We start from the raw sequence: 24,661 nt of genomic DNA on the forward strand, positions 1-24,661 counted from the left end.
GCTGCTATGCTGGGTGCTTAATGAGTATTTTTTGCAGAGTTGTTTGTGGAAAGTTTGCAGAATCTTTTATCAACTGGGTTGTTAAATAAAGCTGTTGGAACCTTGGTGGCATGTTGCTCACAATGTTAGTGTGCCATCCTTATAATTGGAGTTCTAAGGAAAAGAGAGTATTCTGTAAAAACAGAATGCCTTCGCAGATTATGGGGATGAATATATAATGTGATTAAAAACTAGTTAAGGCAAAAGGGCACCATGAAGAAAACTCTTTTTATAGGTGAGAAAGAGACAAAGAAAAAGCCCTTATGAATCATTTTGACCTCTAAATGAGTTTCATTAGAAAATCATCATACTCAAACAGATACATATTGGTGTTACTTTATGTATTAGTACTGTTAGCTGATTCATGGGAAATAACAAGCACGATCACTTCTGGGCTTATGTACCTGACTTTGTTTTCTTGTAAAGATGATAATGGTTATAGAAGGTTGCTAAATGGATGTAGAGTCTGTGACAATTTTTTTAACTATCGAGAGATTTTACAAATGTCAGTTTTCTAATTTATAGAAACTTATTCCTTTAAGTATAGATGGAAATCTCTTTAACATAATACATTCTGTCCTACATTAAGAACAAAAAGAATGTTTCCTTCTTTTATTTCTGTTCTAGAGAACTTGCGTAAAACAAACAAAATACAACTTGCAAGCACCCATGCTGCCCATTTTGTCTGTTAACAGTCATTTTGAAACTGTTAACATTTTGTCTTATTTAAAATTCAAATCATATATGATTTACACACACGCAATTTTGTTACTTTAGCACTGTATCATGAGCATTTCCTTATGTCATTAACTATCTTTTTGAAACCGTACCTTAAATGGCTGTAAAATATTCCATTATATTTATATGGTGTGTTTATTCTATTTTGGATGAATAGATTGTTTCCAGTTTTCCATTATTATAACACTGTGATGAACAGCTTCATAAAGAAATCCTGTTTTAAGTTTCTGATTAGTTTTCTTGGGTGTAGTCTTAAAATGGCAATTACTAGGCTAAAGTGTGTGTGTTTTTGTAATGACCTTTTTTATTTCTGTAAAAAGTAATATGTACTTATTTTAAAGAACTCTGGCAGCATAAGTACAAAGAAAGAAGCAATCTAGGCACCCATATCTCACCAACCAGAAATAGCTCGTGTTAACATTTGGTGAACATCATTCCATTTGTGCTTATAGACAAGAATAATGTTATAAGAATGGGATAATGCTATTTTTAAAAATGAAAATATGAAATATGATTTTGTTTGAATTTCACAGCAAGGAAAAAAACTTTAAAAAACTGCTGAATTCTAGATAAAGGTTTCTTTACCTCAGAACCTAACAGTTCTGTGGAATTTCACTAAAATTAAGAAAAAAGTATGAAAACTGGTAAGAAATTGGAGTAATTTTTAAAACTGCATGTTTTAATTTTAGATGTTAGAGATTAAGTGTATGCTGTGAAAGATGAAGTGAGTGGTACTGAGATTTCTCTCATCTCTTCTTTCCCTGGTTCCTGATTTTTATGTTGCTTATATTTTTTCTTTTTCAGGGCATATAATGTTTACTTTCTGTTTGTCAGCAGCCATTTAGTCTTCAGCTCTATATTTAGCATTAGTGCTGTACTGAAAAGGATTCAGTGCTAAACACCAGATCTTTTCCCACTGTTTTTCTCTTTCTTTGATTTTTATTTGATTAATTTCCTGATTGCCCAGTTTTCATCATGGAGTAGTTTTTTTCTAAGGACTCATAGGTGCTATGTATACTTTATATATGGAAGACAACTTGGCTAGCTTGACTTTTTTTTTAAATGTGAACAAAAAAACTATGAAACTTTTCAAACAGAAAGAATAGTGCAGAAAATAATGTAAAAGATAGTTCTAGATCCACTGTGGATAATAGATGCTAGTATTTTGCCATATTTGTTTCAGGTCTTGAACATTTTTACTTTTTTTTAAAGAAAGATAAGCCTTACATTCATGCCTTCCTCTTCCCTTCCTTCCCTTCTGCTGTCTTGAAGTTGGTGTATATAGTTTCTGTGAATGGTTTTACTACATATATGTGTGTCTGTTTACAATAGATACTTTAGTTTTAGATTACATGAAAATATATTTGCTACAGAATTTTACTGTTTTATACTTTTTTAGCTTGCTTTATTCACTTAGCGTGTTTTGAAGATTTATGCTGATTCATATAGATCTAATTCATCAATTTAAAATGTTGACTTGTATTACATAAATCATGGAATAATATTTATTCATTTCTTGCAGACCAGACAGTTGTTTTCCATGTCTCACTATTATAGGTAGTACTGCCACGAGTATTCTAGTATGTGTCCCTTTATGTCCACGTGTGAGGGTTTTCTAGTGTTGACATCTAGAAGTAGAATTGTTGGGTCCGCCACACTTTCAGCTGTAACAGGAATTGTGAAATTGTGCTTCAACTTTGTTGAATGAATACTCTTCCTAGCAGTAGTTCAACTCCTACTCCATCCTTTCTAACACACAGTTTTTGCTTCTTTAATAATTGGGAATATTTTCTTTTTCATTAATAATTTATGTGCCTTCTTTGTGCTGTTTCATTTCTTTTGTTCAATAAAATTTGGTTTTCCCAGTGTTTTCATTTTTACTAACTTGTATCAAAAGATCACCCCTTTTGTAACCAGTTTTTGGATTTTGTAAGCAAGACAGATACAAAAATATAAATAAAAATTATAGTAGTAAAAAATATAAATAGTATAAAAATATAAATTATAACAGTAAATTGCTTTTTGATGAATAAAAGAAGTCCTGTGTATGAACATTTGTTGCTGTGCTGTAAGTCACTGATGCTTCTTTCATCAGTGTGTAAAGCGTCAGATAGTTTATCTCTAATCCAGTAAGCTTAGCCTTGCCTACTATTTTGTGGTTGGTGAGGATGGCTTCTGGTGATTTTTGTGACATTCTTTACTGTTGGGTTTCTTGTCTAGCTGTGGTAAGAACGACTGTCTTTAGAGTCATTGTTATAAAGACTGGGTGGTGTGCAGCTGGAATTATATTCTTGTTTAGGATGTATAATTCAGTGATCTGTGTATGGTTTTTGAAAAACAGTTTTATTTAGTAAACTTTTGGGGGGAAATATTTGCTTATTAAGTTATGGTAACTGCCTACAAAAATTGAATGATTAAATATTTCAAGTTTCTACTATGTGTAAAGCAGGTGGGAGTCCTAGGAATGTATGAGGTGTGCTTCTTGATTTTGAGATGTTCAGTGAATCCGTTACTTGACTCAGCTCGCTACTGCATTTTGGTAAAAGAAAAACTGCAAGAGGCTTAGAGGACTGTATGTAATATGAAGCTTACTCTGTGCCCTAAACTTTACTCTCTGTTTTAGGGGATACCAAGATGAATAAAGCATACTTTCTAAATTTCGGAAGCTTGAGGACTGATTGGCAGGTAGAAACATTCCCTAATCTAATTAGAAGTTGCCAGGGTCCCTAAGCCCCCAGGGCCTCATGAAGCACAACACAAACTTACAGGTGGTAGTTTCCTGGAAGGAAATGGTTGCAGTTAGAATTTACTAGCTCTTGTTTTGCATTCTTTTGCCTGAATAGGTTTGCTTTTAAAACTTTTTTTTTTAAAAAAAAAAAAAAGATTGGCACCTGGGCTAACAACTGTTGCCAATTTTGTTTTTTCTACTTTATCTCCCCAACCTCTCCCCCCCCCACCCCCCCCGCCGTACACAGTTGTATATCTTGGTTGCACGTCCTTCTAGTTGTGGGATGTGGGACGCCGTCTCAACGTGGCCTGATGAGCGGTGCCATATCCGCGCCCAGCATCTGAACCCTGGGCCGCCGCAGCGGAGCACGCGAACTTAACCACTCGACCACGGAGCCGGCCCCTAAAACTTCTTGAATGTTTCGATTCTGGTTGCTGAAAGGGAGCATGTTGCAAGTCTCATATCTCTTCTTTTATTTTTACTGTCCTTTAATGTCTTGAATCTCAGTTCTTTAGTATGAGTATACTCTTCAGTCAATTGTGCTTTTTAAACTTTACCAGTTACCACATTTTCTGACTTATTTTGGTGCATGCAAATCAGAAACTTTCTGGAGAATCTGTCAAAGTGTTCTTATTTAGTTTGATTATGAAAACAGAAACAAATTAAACCTTTCATTACAAGTTGCCATTGTCATTATATTTATCAACGCCTATGTTGAATAGAATATCAGTGTGTTAGCTCGTAAAAATCAAAGCACTGGAATATTTTGAAAACTCAGGATTTGAATAGTTTTTGTAAATTCAAACATTATCATTTGAAATTTCTTTTGCTTCAGCAAAATGCATGGGAGCACCTTCTCTGTTGGGATTTCTAAATTATGGTTCCCACGCCATTATGGAAATCTTAAACACTGGAATTGCTCTGTATCGTTATTTCTAATAAAGCATAATTGGGTGGAAGGCAGGTTTGTCTTGGAAATTATTCATCTATGTTAATTTATTCAAATACTAAAAAGTGCCATGGTGTTTCCTCAGCTGTGTTGAGGAAGGAAGAGAGGGTCTCATCTCCCTCCCAACTTTATCTGTTTCTTTTCTAGTCATCAATTCTCCCCCTACCATCAGGAAGGAGGGCCATGCTGGTTGGGAACTAGTTGCTGTGCCAAAGTGGAGAGAGCATTATCCTGACCGATGGAGACAGTCAGGGCCTAGTCTTGGAATGGGGTGGGTTCAGTCCTACCCAGATTACTGTAAATCTATAGTGAAAAAGGGATGGAAGGGATTTTAGGGAGACGTTTACATGTCTCCACAGATAACCTAATCACTTAAGACCTCAACACAGTCACTAATGAGTATATCTCAAAAAGCTGCTTGTATTGTAGAGAGACAAAAACCCAAGTTAGTGGCCAGGCTTTGAAGTAAACTTAAAATATGTTATATGTAACAGATATTTTAGTATAAAACCACAAAAGGTGTGGTTGAACATCTTCCTGTGATGAAATATATAGACATTTATGGCATACATTATGGTCTTTTCATGAGAAATTGGTGTGAGCTAGATTGTTGGATTATGAAGAGATTTTGAGAAGATAAGAGGAGGCCAGCAGAGAGCAGTGTCCTGAAGCTGGACAACCTTAGATGAAAGTATGAGAAGGTGCCAACCCAGCACACTCAAGTATTTTTCTCTCCTCTTTTTTTGTTTTCTCTTTTTTTTTTTCTTTGAGGTCTATAAGATCACAAGCTGTTAAAAATCTGTGTTAAGAATATATTGACCTATTGATAAAGAGGCAAAATTGTAGGGCAGATTTGTAAATACATATTTTCTTGGGTAAGATCTGAGTAAGCTAAACAGAATTTTGCAAAAGTATCTTTCTGTTGATATTTTATAACAATTTAAGAATCAGGTCAAGTATTTGTCATTTTTAATTAAAGGACTATGAACACAACTAATGAATGTGCCATATAGAGCACTTTGTATTCGAAGAGGGAATCTTAGGATCCAGTATATTTACATTGCAGTTTTAGCATATAAAAAGGAATTTAACAAGAGGTTGAATTCTTTTGAAAATAGAAATTTATATAAGATTTTTTATCCCATCTGTTTGGCTTGTTTGTTCCTTGGAGGTCTTTGGGATGCAAGTATGCTCTAACTCTTTCTCCTTTCACTTACTAAGGTAATAACTAGCTGTTAAGAGACTTCAAAATACTTAAGTTAGCAGCATTGTTTTTTCTCAGGTCTGTGACTGGTGACCTGTATTGCATTTTCCTTTCATTTTTACCAAGGCTGAATCCAGATACTTTGGAGCCTCCTTTTATTTTGACAGTGTTCAACAAGACAGATATGACCTCCCCTTTCCAGAGCTCTCACTTTAGCTGGCAAAACAGATTGTAAATGACTGATTACATAAATAAGTGCTATTTTGATAAGTGCTCTGAAGAACAGAGTGTTTTAAGATTACGTCTTGTTTTAAGATTACGTCTGAGAGTCCTAATCTACTTTGGGAACATAGGCTTTCCTGAGAACTTAATTTTAAGCTAAAATCTGAAGAATGTGCTAGGCAGTGCAATATGGGAGGAAAAGAATTGAACATAGATAGCCCAGAGCCCTTTTTTATATGTGAGTTATGTTTAATGTTTTAAGAAATGAATTAATGAGTAGATATATAGATCTGAAGCTCAGAAAAACAGTCTGGTCTGACAATATAAATTTGGTCTTCTATTCTTTAATCATTCTATTACCTCTAATTATGCCACTCTTTATTTTTCCTTAAAAAGACAGATACAGATTCCGATTTGCATTCTTCAAATATACTTTTGTTTGGTTACAATTCCATGTTGTGTCATTTTCAACAGAAAATTGCATACACATAAACCTAGGGAAGCTATTGTAGTGATTTATAAAATGTATTTTGTGTTGGAGAAGGTTTTTATCATAGAATATAGTGTTTACCTTAACATTTTTGCTTCTAAGACATACCAAACCAGAAATTAGAGGTTTTATTTTATTACATTTTGGTTTTACTTATTAAAAATTTCAAATTAGTTTATGTTTAGGGTGGCAAATTCAAGTAGTAGAGAACTATGAAGTCTCTCTCCCCTACCTGCGGCTCCTTGCTCTTTCTTGATTGTACATATGTATTACCCAAATAACATCTCTCTTATTATTTAAAAAATCCAATTATGCTCTCTATATACTTTTCTACACCTTTCTTTCAGTTGGCATATTGTAAGCAGACAATAGCAGTTTTAAAATGAAACAGAAACTCTTATTTGTTTAAAAGGCAACTTAGTTTTGCCTTGATAAAATATCTGATGACACTTGCTTTTAACCAGTTGTTTTGTAAACTTATTCGGGTGATGGAGTATCTGGACCTCATGATGCTCTTTGTGGAGCACCATGAGATAATGATATTCTTTCATGCTAACAAGAAAGGTTTGCTAGCAGAAATATGCCTATATTATGAAATATGAAACCACAACCAAACTTCGATACTTTTGAAAGAAGCAGCTGAAAAGTAGGCATGATTTGCCAACTCTGAGGTTTTTCATTAACAGTCATTTGTTGCTTAGACATTCTTTCCTAATTGTTTGTATTTTTTCTTTGTCATGTGATAGCTCTCATTTATGGAAAAGTATCCAGAGACAGCAAAGGTTTAGTGGAAACCATATTTGGGGAAAAAACCCTAAATTTAAGAAAATTCTGTTAATTTGCTTAGTGGCATGTGTGTGTACATGAGGAAGACTGCTGTAATTCAGTTTTATTGGTAGAAAATTTAGCTCCATTTGCCAAGCAGCAGTGTTTTGTGGGAATCTGTCTCTTAAGCTGTTGATTTAGAGCCCTGGGGCTATCTGCAGAGATTTCTCAGCACCTGCTATTACCTTGTCCTCGGGAGCATAGATAAGGTAGCTCACTTTCTTCTTGGGTGATGAAAATGAGTCGCTTGACTCGTCCAGTAGGTTTTTATTGCAGCTCTAATCTGTTTTCTTCTCTAAATTAGGTATTAAATAAGGCAATATAGAATGATAGAGACTAACATAATTTTTTTTTTTAAAGATTTTATTTTTTCCTTTTTCTCCCCAAAGTCCCGTGGTACATAGTTGTATATTTTTCGTTGTGGGTCCTTCTAGTTGTGGCATGCGGGACGCTGCCTCAGCGTGGTTTGATGAGCAGTACCGTGTCCGCGCCCAGGATTCGAACCAAGGAAACACTGGGCCGCCTGCAGTGGAGTGCGCAAACTTAACCACTCGGCCACGGGGCCAGCCCCAAGACTAACATAAGTTTTTATTAGAATTATGTTATCTTAGAGTTGGAAGGAACCTTTGTCATCTATTAATATCATACAGAGGACAAGAATTCCATTATATGTAGGTTGACCATATAATTTTTTTTGAGAATGAAGAGATGGAGAAAATGCTAAATTGAATGAAGCCCTGGATCAACAGGCATATCGTGGGACTGTTCTAGGGAAAACAGCTGTATGGTCATCCTAATTATACATCAGCCTTGCCTGAAATTATTTGTTGCTTCACAGAAAAGCTAGGACTCTAGTAGTTAAAAAATTAAAAAGTCCTTTTATAGAACTAAAATTTGTCTCCTTACAGCTCCTAACTCTTCTTCCAGTTTTGCCCTGTAGTACTAAACCTAGTCATAATATGGTAGTATACAAAATATGTTAGCTCTTCAGATACCTTTTTTGAATTGAGGTAACATTGGCCTATAACATTATATAAGTTTCAGGTGTACATTATTATATTTCAGCTTCTATAAGACTATGCTGTGTTCACCACCAGAGGTCTAGTGGCCATCCGTCACTGTATGTATGTGCTCCTTTACCCTTTTCAACCCCCCTCACTCTGGTGCCTTTGTTTTAACACAACTTAAAATTTTTTTTTCAAAAATCTTAGTTCTTTTGTTGTATTTATGACCTATGCCCAAATTGAAGCAGAAAAGAAGAGAAAAGAAATGAGAAGAAAAATGAAAAAAAGGCCATACTACTGGCGGGCCCACCAGGCTCTGTTACAGGGCGCTGTTCACCAAACACCACTCTATAGCACTTCCATACATTCTCATCTTGGTACATTTAGAAAACATTCAGTGAGGTCTCTAGCTTCTCAAAGCTTCCAGTTATTACATTAATATTTTATCACCTTAACATAGAATGAGGGGCTATAGTATAGGAGACAGGCCTGTTAAGGGAAAAGAAACAATAGTTATACACAGGAATGCTAGACTTCCAGCTAGAGTTAATCATAATGCTTACAGTTTTCTTATCATTAAAAATACTCAATATACATCTCTAAAGACTAACTACAGATACATTTAAGAAAGCCTTCTTGTCATCCTTTCATCCTTCAGGCTAAAAACTCATGGTTCAATATGCAACTTTTCATCACCCTAGTCACTATATTAAAGACATATTTTAATTTTCATGTGCTATTGCCCACGTTTTTTCAGAAGGATCATAAATAGGACAAGCTGGGAGGATAACTTGAGGTGAGGTGTGGAGAGGACACAGAGCCCAGTCCACTACTGTATATATGTAGGTCCCACCTTACTCCCCCCACCCCTTTTTTTTGCTGTTTAGATAATCATTAAAGAATGTAAAATGGAACCACTGGACAGCATGATTAAGGAAAAATTTTCACATATAGCTTGTCTAATTTGATAAACATGTAATTTGATTTGAACCTTTGTAGGGATTTAGTTACCAAGTATTCAGAGTAGGTTAATTTATAGAGGTACTAAAGATATCAAAGTTACAATATTGCATTTAAAGTAAATTGGACATTCTATGCTGCAGTGGGTAGAGATTGTTGACTGAGCTGTTGGGTTTTACTGTTGACTTGTAGCAAAAGTAATTTTGCTACAATTGGACATTTTGGAAAAATAAAACTGGAGGTGTTACATAGGGCAGTTTTACATACGTACATAGGGTATGTTTTACAAATTCCAAAGCTTTACTTCTGAGATCATATGTAAAAGTGTCTGTAGTTATTCTTTTTATTGTAGTTATTTGAATATATTTGACAGGTTTTAAAAATGAGTTGGCCGTGCTGTGGAGAGCACATTTATGTATTTGATGTGATAAAGAGTGTTTCTTGTGAGGAACTAGAGGAGAGCTGTTGTGTCATGTAGGATTGTTTTCTGTAGTGTGATTCATCTCCCTTTGCAGCATAATAGTAGATATGGAAAAACGGTTTCCTCTTTTGACACCTTCACTGTTAGTCACTTGTTTAATTGATATTGCTAAGTATATATCTGTACTTTACTTTTATTTGCCTTAACTTATTCATCTAACGTTTTTGTTCTTAAAAGTATCATCAAGATGACTAAATTAGAAATTCTCCTGGGTTGCTTGTAATGGGAAACATGGAAGATGCTTTGTGACACCGGGGTGGAGTGTTGCTGGTCAGGATGGTGGTCATTTAGTGCCTACTTGGAAAAGTGCTGCAAGTAAACGTTAAGCTCATACAAAGTTCACTTTATGGTTATTTGGCCTTAGAATTCAGTCTTTGTGAATGGATTTTATTGTATAAACCTTGATGTTGTGGAAAAAGTTGTCTTACTAACTTGAGAAATGATTTTAGCTATGTTCATGACAGTTTTGTTAAAAATTATAGTACATTTATGAACTCACAAAAGTGTTTTGTTAGTGATCACTTACCAAGACACATGCCAACAGCAATGAAGTAAATTGACCTCCTATTTTGCTTTGCATATTTATCTTTTAGTTTTTAGAGGCAAGTGAATGACTACTTATTGGACTGGTAGAGAGCACCACAAAATTTCTGGTTTTGAGTCCATGAAATAAAGTATATCAAATGAAAGGGAAGAAGAGGCAACTAGTATTTATTAAATGCCTTCTCTGTGTTAGGTGTTATGCTAGATGCTTTCTAAATACTGTTTTACCGTTCTGTGGGGAGTTTGGCTGCTTTCAGAACTTACAGGTGGAGAAGACACTGAGGCACAGAGAAGATGAGTTTATCAAAGTTCCTAAAAGATGGAGCAAGAATTTGCATGCTCCTCTTTCTAAACTCCAAAATGCATGTCCGTTTCACTACATCACAACATAGATTTGTATGTGTACAGATTTGCTCTGTGACAAAATCTTTTGGGGGGATTATTTTTAGCACTGAATTGCTTAAAATAACAGGAATAAATTAAGATACAAAAGTTGAATAATGTTGAAAACCTGTGTTTTCTATTCAAACCAAGATTTTAGTTATTTTTAAATTATCTTAAAGATATTTTAATAAGACCTGTTTTCCAAATATATTTAAGGCTCAATTATAGTACCTTTTTGATGAGTCACTTTTTAGAGTATTGATGCTTTTGGTTGACCTTGGATTAGTTTGCCTGTGTGTAGTTACTACTGCCTCCTAAAGAATGACCATTTAAAAGATGGCCATAAATGAAGTAAGAGGTCTGCAGCCACACTGCTCGGGTGTGATTCCTGGCTTTACCTTCCTAGCTATTGTGATGTTGGAAAGTTACTTTAAGCTTCTGTACTGTCGGTTTTTTTCCCTTTTAATTTGTCAAATGGGGCTAGCAGTTTCTATTTTACAGGTTTGTTGTGAGGATTAAGTGAGTTAAGTTATTAAAGATCTCAGCATATTATCTAGCACTTACTGAGATTTCAGTAAATTTCTTGTGATGAAGAACATTTTCCAGAATTTTATATATATATTGACTCTTTTTGCTTATAAGTAGTTCTTTTGGTATTTGAGAAAACCTTGTTAGAATATTCCATGTTTTTGGAAAGTTTAAACATTGTTATTCCATTTCATTAATTCAGTTTATATTCCCAGTTATTCTAGATACTAGTGTAATAGAAATGGTGTGGTACTTGTATTATTAGGATTTTACTTTTCTTTGCGCTACGCAGTGATTGATAAATGATAGACAATATTTACAGTAATATTGAATGAATTTAAATCTATTTGTAATCATGAATTTTTTTTCTTTATAAATTCTTAATGGTTTGAACTTCATCTTTATTGTAAAGAAACTCAAAATTCTAAACTTCTTAAGAACTGATTAGGTCTCTTGAAATTATGCTCATCTTTTTAACTGCTGTTTTACTTTGTTTTTAACTAAAAAGTGACCCTTGCCTGAAATGATCTTCATAAATTGGCTTAAAATTCTAAAAAGTAATAATCAGAGTCACCTTAATGTTTCCTTTTTGCTTTGTTCTCTTAGCTTCATAATGAAGAGGATAATTCAGAATCATCTGCTGTGGAGCAACCATCAACTTCCAACCCAGCACCACAGGTTGTACAGAGCATCCCTTCAGCAGCAGTACTAGAAACTGACTCTTCTCCTCCACCTTATAGTAGTATTACTGTGGAAGTACCTACAACTTCAGGTATTGTTGTTTTTAGTGTGAAACCACCAGTAATATTTTTAATAGTTTAGCTTTTTTTTTTTTAACGTAGTTTTGTGTAGTTATCAAGTCTGTTAATGGGGTTCTTTGAGTTTATGATTTTTTAAAAAAGGTTTTCCTAAGGATAGTTTCTAAAATGTTTACTTCATACATTACTTGTCTCATATTGTTGTTTTAAAAATTAATTTAAAAGTGTAGCTATTTAAACTTCCTTATTCTCACTAGAATCTTTTCCCAATGGACTAGTATATAACTTTTGGAAGAAATAAATGAACATATATACATTTATGCACACATGCATATATAAATATACACACATACATGCATATATGTGTGTGTGTTTTTATCTACTTACATAGTCGTAAAACGAGTTACAGATGATGAGTGTGAGTGGGAATGTGGTGAGTATATGTGAATGGAGATGAAGGGTATATCCCATACAAATGGTAATCATTCTTAGATATAGGGCGGTGATTCCTGCTTGCTACTGTTCATCTGTCCTTTCAGGTCATTCTAAAGAACTGCCCTCATCTATTTCTTTGGCCACAATTTGTATTTTCCCAGTAATGCTAAGAAATTAATCACTGTATAATATTTTAAATACAATTTTGTATATTATTTTAAATAACCTCTGCTGTTATAAATAAATAAACCTCTGCATTATTATAAATAAACCTCTGCTATTATAAATAACCTCTGCCTCATGCCAGCTTTCTCTGGTTACCCTTTTTGCCTGTCCAAATTTTATCAAGATCATATGGGATGTGTAAAAAGACTTAATATTCCTTCCACCAAATCTATTTCCTTTTTTATGCAGTTATGAAAAATCATCTCCATGGTGTTCTCACTAGTTAAATTAGTAAATGCTTACTCCTTCTATTTGCATATAATGTTTGTTGATCAATATGCTTGTCCTGTGCCCAGTTTGGTGCAGTTTTTATATTGATTTATATCAGTTTTATGGGTCTTTGCCTATAATATTTAACAGATAGATTGGTGGTTGCTAAAATTTATTATGGGCTAAATTTTCTTCATTATTTTTCAAGTTTACAGAGTATAGTGCAGTGAATTTGCTACCCTAGATTTTAAAAAAAATTTGATGGTAATCTTGAGGAAGGAAAATCCTAATGATGTCTGTGTCTGAATGATGGAGGATGTAAGAGTGAAATTGCAATCTCTTTGTTGTGCTACCATTGCTATTGTCATGTAACAAATACTTGAGATCTAATGGAGTAAAATAGCAATCATTGATTATTATTAATTCTCTTGGTTTTGGGGGTGGACTGGGCTCAATTATGCACTTCTCTCCCAGGGTCTCTGTTGTCTGATAGTGACTGGGGCTGGAGGCATCTTTCAGGCTTCCTTATTCACCTATTGGCAGTTGATGCAGGCTTCAGCTAGGGCCTCAGCTGTGGCTGCCGGCCAGAATGCCTGCATGTGGTCTCCTGTTGTGGCCTGGGGTTTCACAGAATGGACGCTGGGTTCTAAGAACAAGCATTCTGAGAGAAAGCCTGGTGGAATCTATATTACCTTTTATGATATTGCTTCAGAAGTCACACAGTGTCACACCTGCCACATTTGGTTTGTTAGAAGTGAGTGACTTAATTTAGTCCTTATTCAAGACTCTTGAGGAATTAGTCTCCACCTCTTGATGGGAAGAGTTTCAAAGACTAGACTAAGGTTTAAAACTACCACAACTGCACACTGCCTCTTCCTCCACCACCAAACCTCCTTTGGCAGTCTTCCCCATTTCAATAAATGGCTCCAGTAGGCCAGAAAGCTTGGACTTATCTTTTTGGTACCTTATAAAATTATGTGGTTTTTCTCCTTCAATTTTTGATATAATGAAGTATGTTATTAGTACATTTCTTATTTAAGATAATTCATCCCTGTATTCCTGGAATAAATTCTGTTTGTCATCATGTTCTAGTCTCTTCTGGATTTAGATTTGTTAATATTTTATTTAGAGTTTTTGCAGCTTTATTAGAGGGATCTGTAACTTTTTGTACTGTCTTTATGGTTTTGGTATTAATTATTATGGAAGCAACGTATAATGAATTGAGAAGCTTCTCATTTTTCTGTGATCTGGAATAGTTTTCATAATGTGACATGACATTTTTAAAGATTAGATAAATTTCAACTGTAAAGCAAGTTGAGCCCGGTACCTAGATGTTCAGTTATTCTCACAGTCTCCTCTGTGATCACTGGTCTTTTTTATTTTTTATACCTGTGTTAAAAGGCCATTCATAACTATAATTGAGCACAAGAGCTGAGTAATTCTAGAATTTTGAGTCTCTATTTAATGAAAACTATTGATATTGTTTTTCTTCAGCTTCTTGGTCAGTACTGTTGTATTTGAAGCGTAGGTCGTGCTGGTTTTCTGTGGAGACTGTTCTTCAGGAGGTCACTTTATGGCTGGTTTCATAGATCTGAGCAACGTCAGTAATAATAAGTGACATTTGTATAATGCTTCACAGTTTACAGAGTCCTCTTGAATACTTTTCTATTTCATCCCATAATAGCAAGTGATAGCCTTTCTGGGTCCATTTTATGGATGAGAAAGTGGAACTTCATAGTGCTTAAGTGATTTGCTTGAAATCACACAACTTCTAAGAAGAAGAGCTGGAACCAGAGCTCCCCAGACTTTAACTCCTATGGTTGAGATCCACTGCCTTAAAGGGTAGAAGAAAAATAAGTAAAACTCACATGTAAAAATTAAAGCTGTAGCATTTTAGGCTCCTTCCCAACTTTCATCTCTTACTGGTGAGGATATTTTTTCCATCTTGGGTGTTAAAACTTTTCACAAACTTACATTAACTGTTGTTAATGTAAAAGATCTCATCTCCTTGGAATGTATGTCATTGTTCCAGTTTTTAAAATTTACATTATTAATGTTTTTGCCTTAGAATTCGTCACCATTGTTTTCAGTTAAATTTTGCTTCTTCTGTTGTCTTCAGTACTAAAGAAATCTACTTGATTGTGTATGGTGTTTTTACATCCTAATAATAAGTCTTTTCAATGAATTTGTGACTCTTGTGTCCTGTGGTGGATAACATTCAGTGTTATACTTCTACTACCACTTCCTGTCGTTAGATTAAAAATTGCCTAACTTCAGTTCCTTAGCTCTTATTGATAGCATTAAAAAAACTTATTTTAAAACCTGTATGTTAAAACATAATAGGAAAAATATTATTAGAGTGAAATGTGTTTTCATGTTAGAAATGTAAGAAATTCTGATAAAGATAGAGAAAATTATAAACCAACATAGAAAATATAAAAATACTGCTGTTATAATAGAGGAAATCACAGAAGTGATGTCGAACATTGTGATATATACTACTTTAAGAATCTACCTGTATTTCATGTCAGTGATTCTACCGTAAGTTTAATCAGTTGATTGACCTGTATGTATCATTTTGCTTACACTACTTAAGTTTGGCACTAAGTGTTGCAGTTTTTTTTTTTTTAAATTAGTAATTTGTACTTACTATTGTAATATATTTCTGGAGATCATATTTCAACAATAGTTTACAAATTGAGGAGAAAGAAATTCTTCATAAAAGAAAAATCTAAAGAGCAAGGTAGATATGAAAAAAACGGGAGGAGAAAGGGACAAGAGTGAAGAACAATTTAAAATTAATCTTTTAGCAAAGAAATACTGAGGAGCCGGCCTGGTGGTGCAGTGGCTAAGTTTGCATGTTGCACTTCGACAGCCCAGGGTTCGCCAGTTCAGATCCCGGATGCGGAGATGGCCCCGGTTGGCAAAAAGCCATGTTGTGGTAGGCGTCCCACGCATTAAGTAGAGGAAGATGGGTGTGGATGTTAGCTCAGGGCCAGTCTTCCTCAGCAAGAAGAGGAGGATTGACAGTAGTTAGCTCAGGGCTAATCTTCCTCAAAAAAAAAAAAAAAAAAAACTAATAAAAAAAAAGACAAGTACTGAATTTGCTTATGAGATTTGAGCAGTTGCTAAAACTGACATGTGTAGAAGATTAACCTCATATATTATCAGAGAAAAGTGCTTGGAGTGAGGAAATCCCTGGGTTCTGCCACTTACTGGTAGTGTAATACTGGGCAAATCACTTAGCTTTTTGAACCCCAGAGTTGCTAAGATTAATGTCTATAGAAATGGTATTTTAAATAGTTAGTACTATTTAAGTGTTATTACTTCTGATATTTGTACTTTTTTTGCTGTGAGGTTATGGGCAAGTAAATTCTTTAACCAGGGCAATAGCCTTATAGAGGATGCTCACATGTGTTGAGTTTCTTACCTCCACTGTCTTGCACAAATTTGCCAAGTCTCATTCTTGATGTTCTTATTTTGTCTTTCAGCCTTTAGATGATATTATTAATCTTTTCTGTTTATGATAAAATGTAAGATTAAAATAATATGTATAATTGTAGTAGTAATTTGTATGTTATATATCTTATAGGACTACAAATAGCAGTATTAATCTTTAGTGGCCTGTTGTAAATTATTAAATTATATTTTTGGCTATAAAAATTGTAATAAATAGTTTTATTTTAATGGATATCTTTTTTAATCTTTTTTCTTCAGATACGGAAGTTTACAGTGAGTTTTATCCTGTGCCACCTCCCTACAGTGTTGCTACCTCTCTTCCTACATATGATGAAGCTGAGAAGGCCAAAGCTGCTGCAATGGCAGCTGCAGCAGCAGAAACATCTCAAAGAGTAAGAAGATTTTATCATTTCCTTTTGAGAATATTATTTTTATTAATTGACATGTACATTTAGTAATATCAAAAATAGTTCTTTGTGTTTGTGTGCGTAGATTTTGTTTAGTATTTTCTCTGCTACCACTTATGTGTGTCATTATTTTTGAATGAAATTAGCACTCTCCTTCTCCATTCGCCTTCTCCGTTCCTTGGTCTCCTCATTTCTATCTCCATTTCTGTTTCTGTTGATCTTCCCCTGCACCCCATCTTAGCTTGTGGTCATCTTAGACCTTATCTTTACTGATACATTTATCACTTGCTAAAGTTTGATTTCTCTCACCTTGTGTCCTGACCTTTACTACCCATTCTGACTCCTTCACTCTAGTTACCCCCATCCCATCAACCTCTTCACTGTGGTGTCCTTATTTTCCTTCTTTTATAATTTAGATTTTGTGGTCCATAAGTAATTATAGATCATCTTTTTTTCTATTCGTATGTTATGTATTAGCATAGCTGGTCTATTGACTATGTGTGAACTCAAGGTAGATTAATTTACAAGAGAAATAATGTACAAGCCTTTAAATTATGTTTGTCAATTCACTTTGGGTCTTTTTTTTTTTTCCTTTTAACACTTCCCATCCTAGAATTTTGGAATAATAGTCAAGGATTCCACCTGCCCTTTCTTCCTCATCTTCCTGTCTTAGTAATAGGGTCAGTGATACACATGTATGTTATTACTCATTCTGATGAAAAGGATTGGCTGTCTCAGTATAGAAGAATCGTTGAGATGCATGTATGCTATTCTACAGGCAGGTAAAAGGTGGAAATTATCTACATTTTAGTGGGCTGCAAGCAAGACAAGTTTGTTGCCCTTTTTTTTGCTTCAAACTTTAGAAATATCATTTCAGATCCCTGGATTCATCCCATGTTGTCAGGAAAAGGACACAAAAAAATCACTTCACACAGGAAAGCTAGAATTAGGTGAGGGGCAGAGGGAGAGAAAGGCATTGCTGTGTACAGCATTCTCTTCTTCCTGCCCTCAGCCAGTGCCTAGCGAGTAGACTATCTATGGGTGAGAGTTTTTCCTGGATGGGTTTCTTTCATCAGCTACAACCCTTTCCATACCTACTCCCATGCCCATCCTCCCACACATACACAGTTAAATGTCAACAATAGTTTTGGGCACATAAGTAAAGACAGTAAACCTGAAATTTGTTATTTATGCCTTTTCCCTCTGAGGGGGAAGTAAGTCTCTGTTAAAACAGTGGCATAAATATATATCATTCAGTAAGGATTTTTGATACTGGGAAGAGAGAATCATAGAACAGGAGGATAGATCTATAAAGTGTGGAGTTTCTATCAAAATCAGCTCTAGATTGCTCAGTGCATATGTATTTGTTCATGAATTTGTATACATGCACACATTCTCAGTGAAGTAGAAGGACAGTAACTCCTTTTCTCATGGAGTATTTCCCTAGAGATCTTGGAAATGGCAACGGTCCTTAAAGGATCTTAGAAACCTTGGGTCCTCAACTGCCCTAACTTCCACAAAATAGATTAGAACTCGAGAGAGAAGGTAGAAAGCATTAAGTCTTGCTCTCTGTGCTTTGAGAAAAGCATAAAGGTGATTCTACGTTTTGGAGAGAAAACTCTGAAGTGTTACTATTCCAACCCTTCACTGTCATCATTCCCTGTGTCTTGTTTTAGAAAGTAATGTGATCCCCAGCCTGTATTGGAACATGTCCATAGAGAAAAGTGTTCTGTTTCCACCTGCTTCTCATAGCGTTGTAACTCGAGCCTGTAAGGATTGTGGAAAGTTTAATGGAAAGCAAAACAGAACTGTACACGAGAGAGGTCCTTGTAAACAATCTTTTAAATTCATCACTTTGTAACTCAGTGCTCCAGGACCCTCTTTCTGCAAAGTATGATTGAGTATGAGTTTCTGTACCTGATTCAGATAAAAAACTGGCCTGATTGGCATCTGAGTATATTCAGTTGTAAATGAATCTCAGCTGGATTGTCATTGAGAGACTGTAGGTAACCAGGAGACCTGGAAATACTGTTTTCTACAGTTTCCTATTTCTAATGTATAGGGTTGCATGTATAGTTATGGTTGGTTAAATAGACATATGGAAATGAAGTCATTTTTAATATTTCTATGATAAATATTTGAATTCCAGATAATTCACTTTATAAAACTTTTAAAACATAGCTTGTTCATCAGTCTTATAACTTTAGAGTGGGTAGGGTTTGTTTTTTGTACCTCGTTTTAAATTGTATGTCAGTAACTTGTCTTTTGACATAAAAACTAGCACTTGACGAATTGTGAGCAAGTTCAGGACAAGGACCTTGTGTTTATATTTCCAGCACCTGGCTATTATCTGGCACATATTTGGTTCTTAATAGATGACAGTTAATTAAGTTAATGAATGCTTTTTTAAAAAGTTAGCCAATGTGGGAAATTAGGAAGAAGAAAATACCACAGTGATTCTATTACAGCTCTTCATTTTAAAATATTTTGATGTCTTTTACCAGTTTTAGGGTTTATAAATCAGTGTTGAATGTAGTTGAAATTATTGTATAATTACCATCTTTTATTCTTTAAACATTTTATATAAATATTTTTCTGTTATTTTAATGCATGAGTTAAATTCCATGGAATCAATATACTATAAATTAGTGGCCATTCCTCTTTAGTGAACAATTAGATTATTTTCAAATGTGTGTTTGTGTGTGTGAGTGTTTTCCAATGTTAATGTTGTAAAGGACATCTTTGTGCATATATCTTCTATAGTTTTTAAAATGATGTCCTATGATAAAATCTCTGGACTAGTGTTTCAAAAGAGTATGAAATATTTATATTCTTGCCATCATATTGACAGTGGTTTTGGGGGCCTCATACTGTGCTTTAATGTTTATTTCTTGAATAAACTTGAAATTTTATTTGTATATTTAATTATTGCCAATCATTCTGTTTACTATAAGTGAGTTGCCTAGGATATATGTTTGCAGAGGTGAAGGGATCTTTTTGCCCAAATAATGAGCAATATGGTTTTGAAAATCTTTTTCTTCTAGGAAAGCTACATATGTAATGAGCCTACATGATTGGATGGAAAGGAAATCAGTGTCCTGGATTCAAGTCGTGCGTTGACTAATTATGGGCAGGGCACTTAGCTTCTCTGAGCCTCTGTGTGTACTAACACAAAATTGAAACATCAACACTCAACTGAGATTATGTATATGTAACATGGAGATAATGTATATGTAAATCAGATCATGTCACTTGTCTGATCAAAACCCTGTAACATTTCCAAAATCATGCAGTAAAATCCAAGGTCCTTAAGTGGACTCTCTGACCTCATTTCTTCCTATTTCCTCTCTTATTTACTCTGCTTCAACCATACTAGACTCCTTGCTATTTCTCTAACATGCCAGCTGTAATCCTGTCTTAGGACCTTGGTGCTGGCTTATTCCTGTACCTGAAATACTTTCTCTATGAGATATCTGCATGGCTCTCTTACCTCTCCCTTAAGTCTTTGCTCAAGTGTCACCTCATTGAGGCCTATCTGACCAACATATTTAAAACTGTAATCCTTAGATACTGGCCCAGTGGCGTAGTGGTTAAGTTCGTGTGCTCCATTTCAGCAGCCTGGGGTTTGTGGGTTGGGATCCCAGACAGAGACCTACACACTGCTCATCATCAAGCCATGCTGTGGCAGCATCCCACATGCAAAATAGAGGAGGATTGGCACAGATGTTAGCTCAGCAGCAGTCTTCTTCAGGCAAAAAGAGTAAGATTGGCAACAGATGTTAGCTCAGGGCCAATCTTCCTCACCAAAAAAGCAAAAAAACCCAAAGACCAAAAAACTGTAACTCTTAATTTCATAGCATTCCTAAATATCCTTTTCTTACTTTTTTTTTTGCAGTGTATTTATACCTTTTAGTAATTATATAAATAATTTATTTATTATATCCTTCTTGTCTGGCTCCCCCCACTGGAATATAGGCTCCAGAAAGACAAACATCTTTGTTTTATCTACATTCATATATCTCCAGTACCAGGAAGCAGAATCTTGTGTAGAAGGGATATTCCATCAAGATTTGCTAAATATTGAAGGCAATCAGTGATAACAGGTTTTGTGTATACTTTCAGAGAAGTTCTCTGCATTTATAAACAAATATATTAATATGTTAGTATATTATTTCTGTACACAAAAGATGCCGTGCTGTAATACAAATGATTTTTACTCAGTATATTTTAGAAATTGTCATTAGAATATTAAGAACTTTTTTCTTTTTTATTTACTTTTAAATTTTTAAGTTTTTTTTTGAATTTCATTGTATAGATATGCAATAATTTATTTCATTGGTCTGTCAAGAATTATGAACAGTCTGAGATTTTATCCTACTTGCAAAATAACTGATTAGCTTGTCAGAGTTTTATGGGTGCTGGCAGAAGACATGAGACTGCTGGATCAGAGACAAAAACTCTATTATTCACAGAAGTAGTAGTAGCCAGAGTATTAGCATTTTTTCACGCCAGTTTCCTGAGCCTCATTATCCATAGGGCAACTCAAAGAGGGCCAAGTGATGCCTCCACATGCAGTGTGGAACCCTGCGTTTAGGGAACCCAATATTTTCTAATGGTTAATAAGCATGCCCACATCTCTGCTCTGGAGGGAGAGACTATCTCTTCCAAAGCCATCTGCTATATAAACATCCTCAAAAGGAAGTACAGAAAAAAGGCAGCCAGTGCCTCTATCTGGAAGACATGCAGAAACATCAAAGACTGTTGGAGAATTATCTCCTGACAATAGTCCACTATTGATGGACATTTATATTGTGTCTCATCTATTGCTCTTATTAGCAATTGCTGCAATGAATTATCTTTATTACATCATTTCTTGCAGGTAGGAATATATGTGTATATTTGTACAATATATTTCAAGAGCTAGAATTGCTGAGTCAAAGGGTGTGTGCATTTTTATTTTGGTAAATATTGTCAACCATAGAGGTTTTACCAATTTAGACTCTACCACAGATTATGAAAATTCCTCTTTTCCCTTTGACACTAATGTGGCAATGTCACATCTGTCTTTCTAGATACCATTTTCATTAATTCAATGCTATTCAATTTTTATCTTTTTTGTGTTTATCTTTAAAACTATTCAAGGGTGCCCATGAAAAATTAATATTTGCTGGTATTTTTTGAGTAAATACTGTTCCAGACATTGTACTCATTATCTCATTTTGCCTATGTTATAGCAAATTGAGGATGCTAAACTTTATTTAAATTCTTATCTTTACGCTTAAGGTAATAAAGTTGTAATTACTTTAGCAAGCTCTTCTAATGTTATATGTTTCACAGATTCAGGAGGAAGAATGTCCACCAAGAGATGACTTCAGTGATGCAGACCAGCTCAGAGTGGGTAATGATGGGATTTTTATGCTGGCGTTTTTCAGTAAGTGATCTGTCATTCCCAAACTTTTTTTTGCGTTATGTTGGCTGTATGTGTATTTAAAGTAACATAGACAGTGAGGAAAGGTAAATATTGTTAGTGTGTCTACCTTGTTTAAAATGTAAATTGTTTCTGATTCTGTATTGTGTGATCATACGTTACAGTATGAATTCTAGAATTTATTAAATGCTTATCAGATAACTATGTATTGCAGTCATCGTGCTAGATGCTGACTGTATAGAAATATATAAGCATATTTAAGCTGAATATGTTTTTGCATGAGAAATGCTGCATGTCCGTTCAGTGCTGTAGGAGCATGGAGAATGAAACGAAATTCTGCTTTTGCAGCAGAGGACTTCCATGTAGAGTCTTTAAGCAGGAGGAAGGGTTGGAAAAGGAGATATTTTGGGCAACTGGAACAATGTGATTTGAGACACAAAAGTAAGAAAATATGTCTTATTTGGGTGGAATGGTGAGTAATTAGAAGACTAGAAACCTAAGTGATATTTTTTAACATCTCGTAAAGTTCTTAATTTAATATTTGACTTATAGAGTAGACAAGCTACTGGAGGGAAGACTGTGTTAGTCTTCATTATACAATTCCTAACACAGGGATTGGCATGTAGTATACTCAGTAAGTAATATTATGACACTCAAACTGTTTAAATTGCTAAACCCAGTTTTGGAAACCCAATATTTATATAAGTAAATTTATCAGACTATGATGTAGTTAATTTCTGTCCTCAACTTGGTTAAATGATCGAGCTTTCATACCTTCTTTGATAGAATGCTGGTTTAATTCATTTTAACTATAAGGTTTATTTTGATAATAAAACTGAGGAATAGTTTACTTATTTAAAGTACCACATTCAACTTTAAAAATAGAAAATACATACTTCCTGAGTTGAGTTACTTTTGAGTCTGGAAATTCACTTACTTTTTCCTCTATTTTGAAGTGGTTTCTTGCTTCCTTTCATTTCATCAGCTAAAGAATAGAAGTGGATAACCACTCAGAAATGACTGAGTGGATCGGCAGGCAGTTATATTTTTCTTTTCAAATGTGCTAGATTATATTCAGGTTGGCAGCCAGCTAATAATGTATATGCAAAATTTAAATCTTGTGGTTTTAGTAACAGTTTGTAGTTAAATATGATGTTAGGTGCAATGAAAAGGAAATGAACACTTTGGCTACAAATAAATACTGTTTTATACTATTAGTTTTATACTACACCACAGGCTGGCCCCTCTTTTAAGAAATCTTAATTGGAAAAGAAAGAATTTAAATGTTTTGTACTTTGTATAGGATAATTACCTGATTCTTAGGAATAAAAACATGTTATTTGAAGGGCTGGCCTGGTGGCATAGTGGTTAATTTTGCACACTCCCTTTCAGTGACCCAGGGTTTGTGGTTTGGATCCCAGGTGCAGACCTAGCACCACTTGTCAAGTCGTGCTGTGGCAGCATCCCACATAAAACAGAGGAAGATTGGCACAGGTGTTGGCTCAGGGCCAATCTTCCTCACAAAACAAAAACGACAAAAAAAACCCCCATGTTATTTGATATTATCTAAATGACTCAGCTTAGTTATTATTTCTCTATTTTTGTATTTCACTTAACCCTGCTATCTTCTGTTTAATCTTTGTTTTTTTAGATTTAAAAAGATTTTACTGGTTTAACAGTGTTTTAAATGCATGATAACCTAAACTCTTGGTTGGCTTTATTTTTGGCCAGTGATGGTATATTACTTTATAAAAATGTAAATATATATTTATATTTAAGCTATTTACTGTCAGTTATCTGACCTTTACTACCTTTTTATTAAATTATGTTTCTGCAGCTTATATTTTATGCTTCCTATTCTACAAATATTGCACCAATATTATAGAAGTAAAATTATGAATTATATTTCACTTTCATTTCCTGATATATTTTTTCTGAGAGTCTGTGGGCCAGTGTTTAAGCTTATTTTGCTTTGATAAGCATGGATTTATTTGTAATCACTACCATCTAGTGGCTGTTCTACAAATTGCAACTTACTGTATTTTCCATGCTCCTTAAACTGTATAGAAGCTATTATCTAGATTCTGTTCTATTGTATTTTTCTAAGGTCCAGAAATAGATTTTCTTTAATGTGGTTTATAACTTAAACATTTCAGGTTATATAAGTTATGCAAATAAAACTATAATGAATATCAATAAGAATATTTTCATTAAAACTTTTTATTGGTTTAATTCTTACCTTCTCTGTTTTAAACATCTACATTTCAGTCTCTTAGCACATATAACCCTAAAAAAAGTTTACTCTTAAATTTGGTAAGGTAATTGCATTTTCATGTTCAGAAAATGAAAAGAAGTACATGTATATAATTCCTGATAATTTTTTGCTTCTCATAGTCCCTTGAAGCGTCACCACAGAATGCCTCATACCTGCTTAACGTGCTTGTACCTGATCTTATTTTTAACAGATTTTCTCTCTAAGAGTATGGAAGTCAGTTAATTAAAAGCTAGAAATTAAAACTTGGTTCGTTGGATAATTGATAGTCCGTAGAAATGACCTTGAACTCTAGGGTTTAAAAATGTAGTGGACTCTGTTTAGAAAACTTTTCTTCTGAAGTTTAGCTGTTTGTACCATGTGTGCATCTTC

The 24,661-nt window shown here is 34.4% G+C and overlaps 1 protein-coding gene across 1 annotated transcript in view; it reads left to right on the plus strand.

Annotated features, from left to right (window-relative positions):
• Positions 1–24,661, plus strand: part of NDFIP2 (Nedd4 family interacting protein 2) — a 63,096-nt gene that overhangs the window by 21,596 nt on the left and 16,839 nt on the right. The window contains exons 2-4 of the mRNA XM_014862924.3: positions 11,702–11,867; positions 16,441–16,574; positions 21,927–22,020. Coding sequence (XP_014718410.2) covers positions 11,702–11,867; positions 16,441–16,574; positions 21,927–22,020 — 394 coding nt within the window. The remainder of the gene's footprint in view (positions 1–11,701; positions 11,868–16,440; positions 16,575–21,926; positions 22,021–24,661) is intronic.

Source organism: Equus asinus, chromosome 11, assembly GCF_041296235.1.
Source record: "Equus asinus isolate D_3611 breed Donkey chromosome 11, EquAss-T2T_v2, whole genome shotgun sequence".
NCBI classification, from domain to species: domain Eukaryota; kingdom Metazoa; phylum Chordata; class Mammalia; order Perissodactyla; family Equidae; genus Equus; species Equus asinus.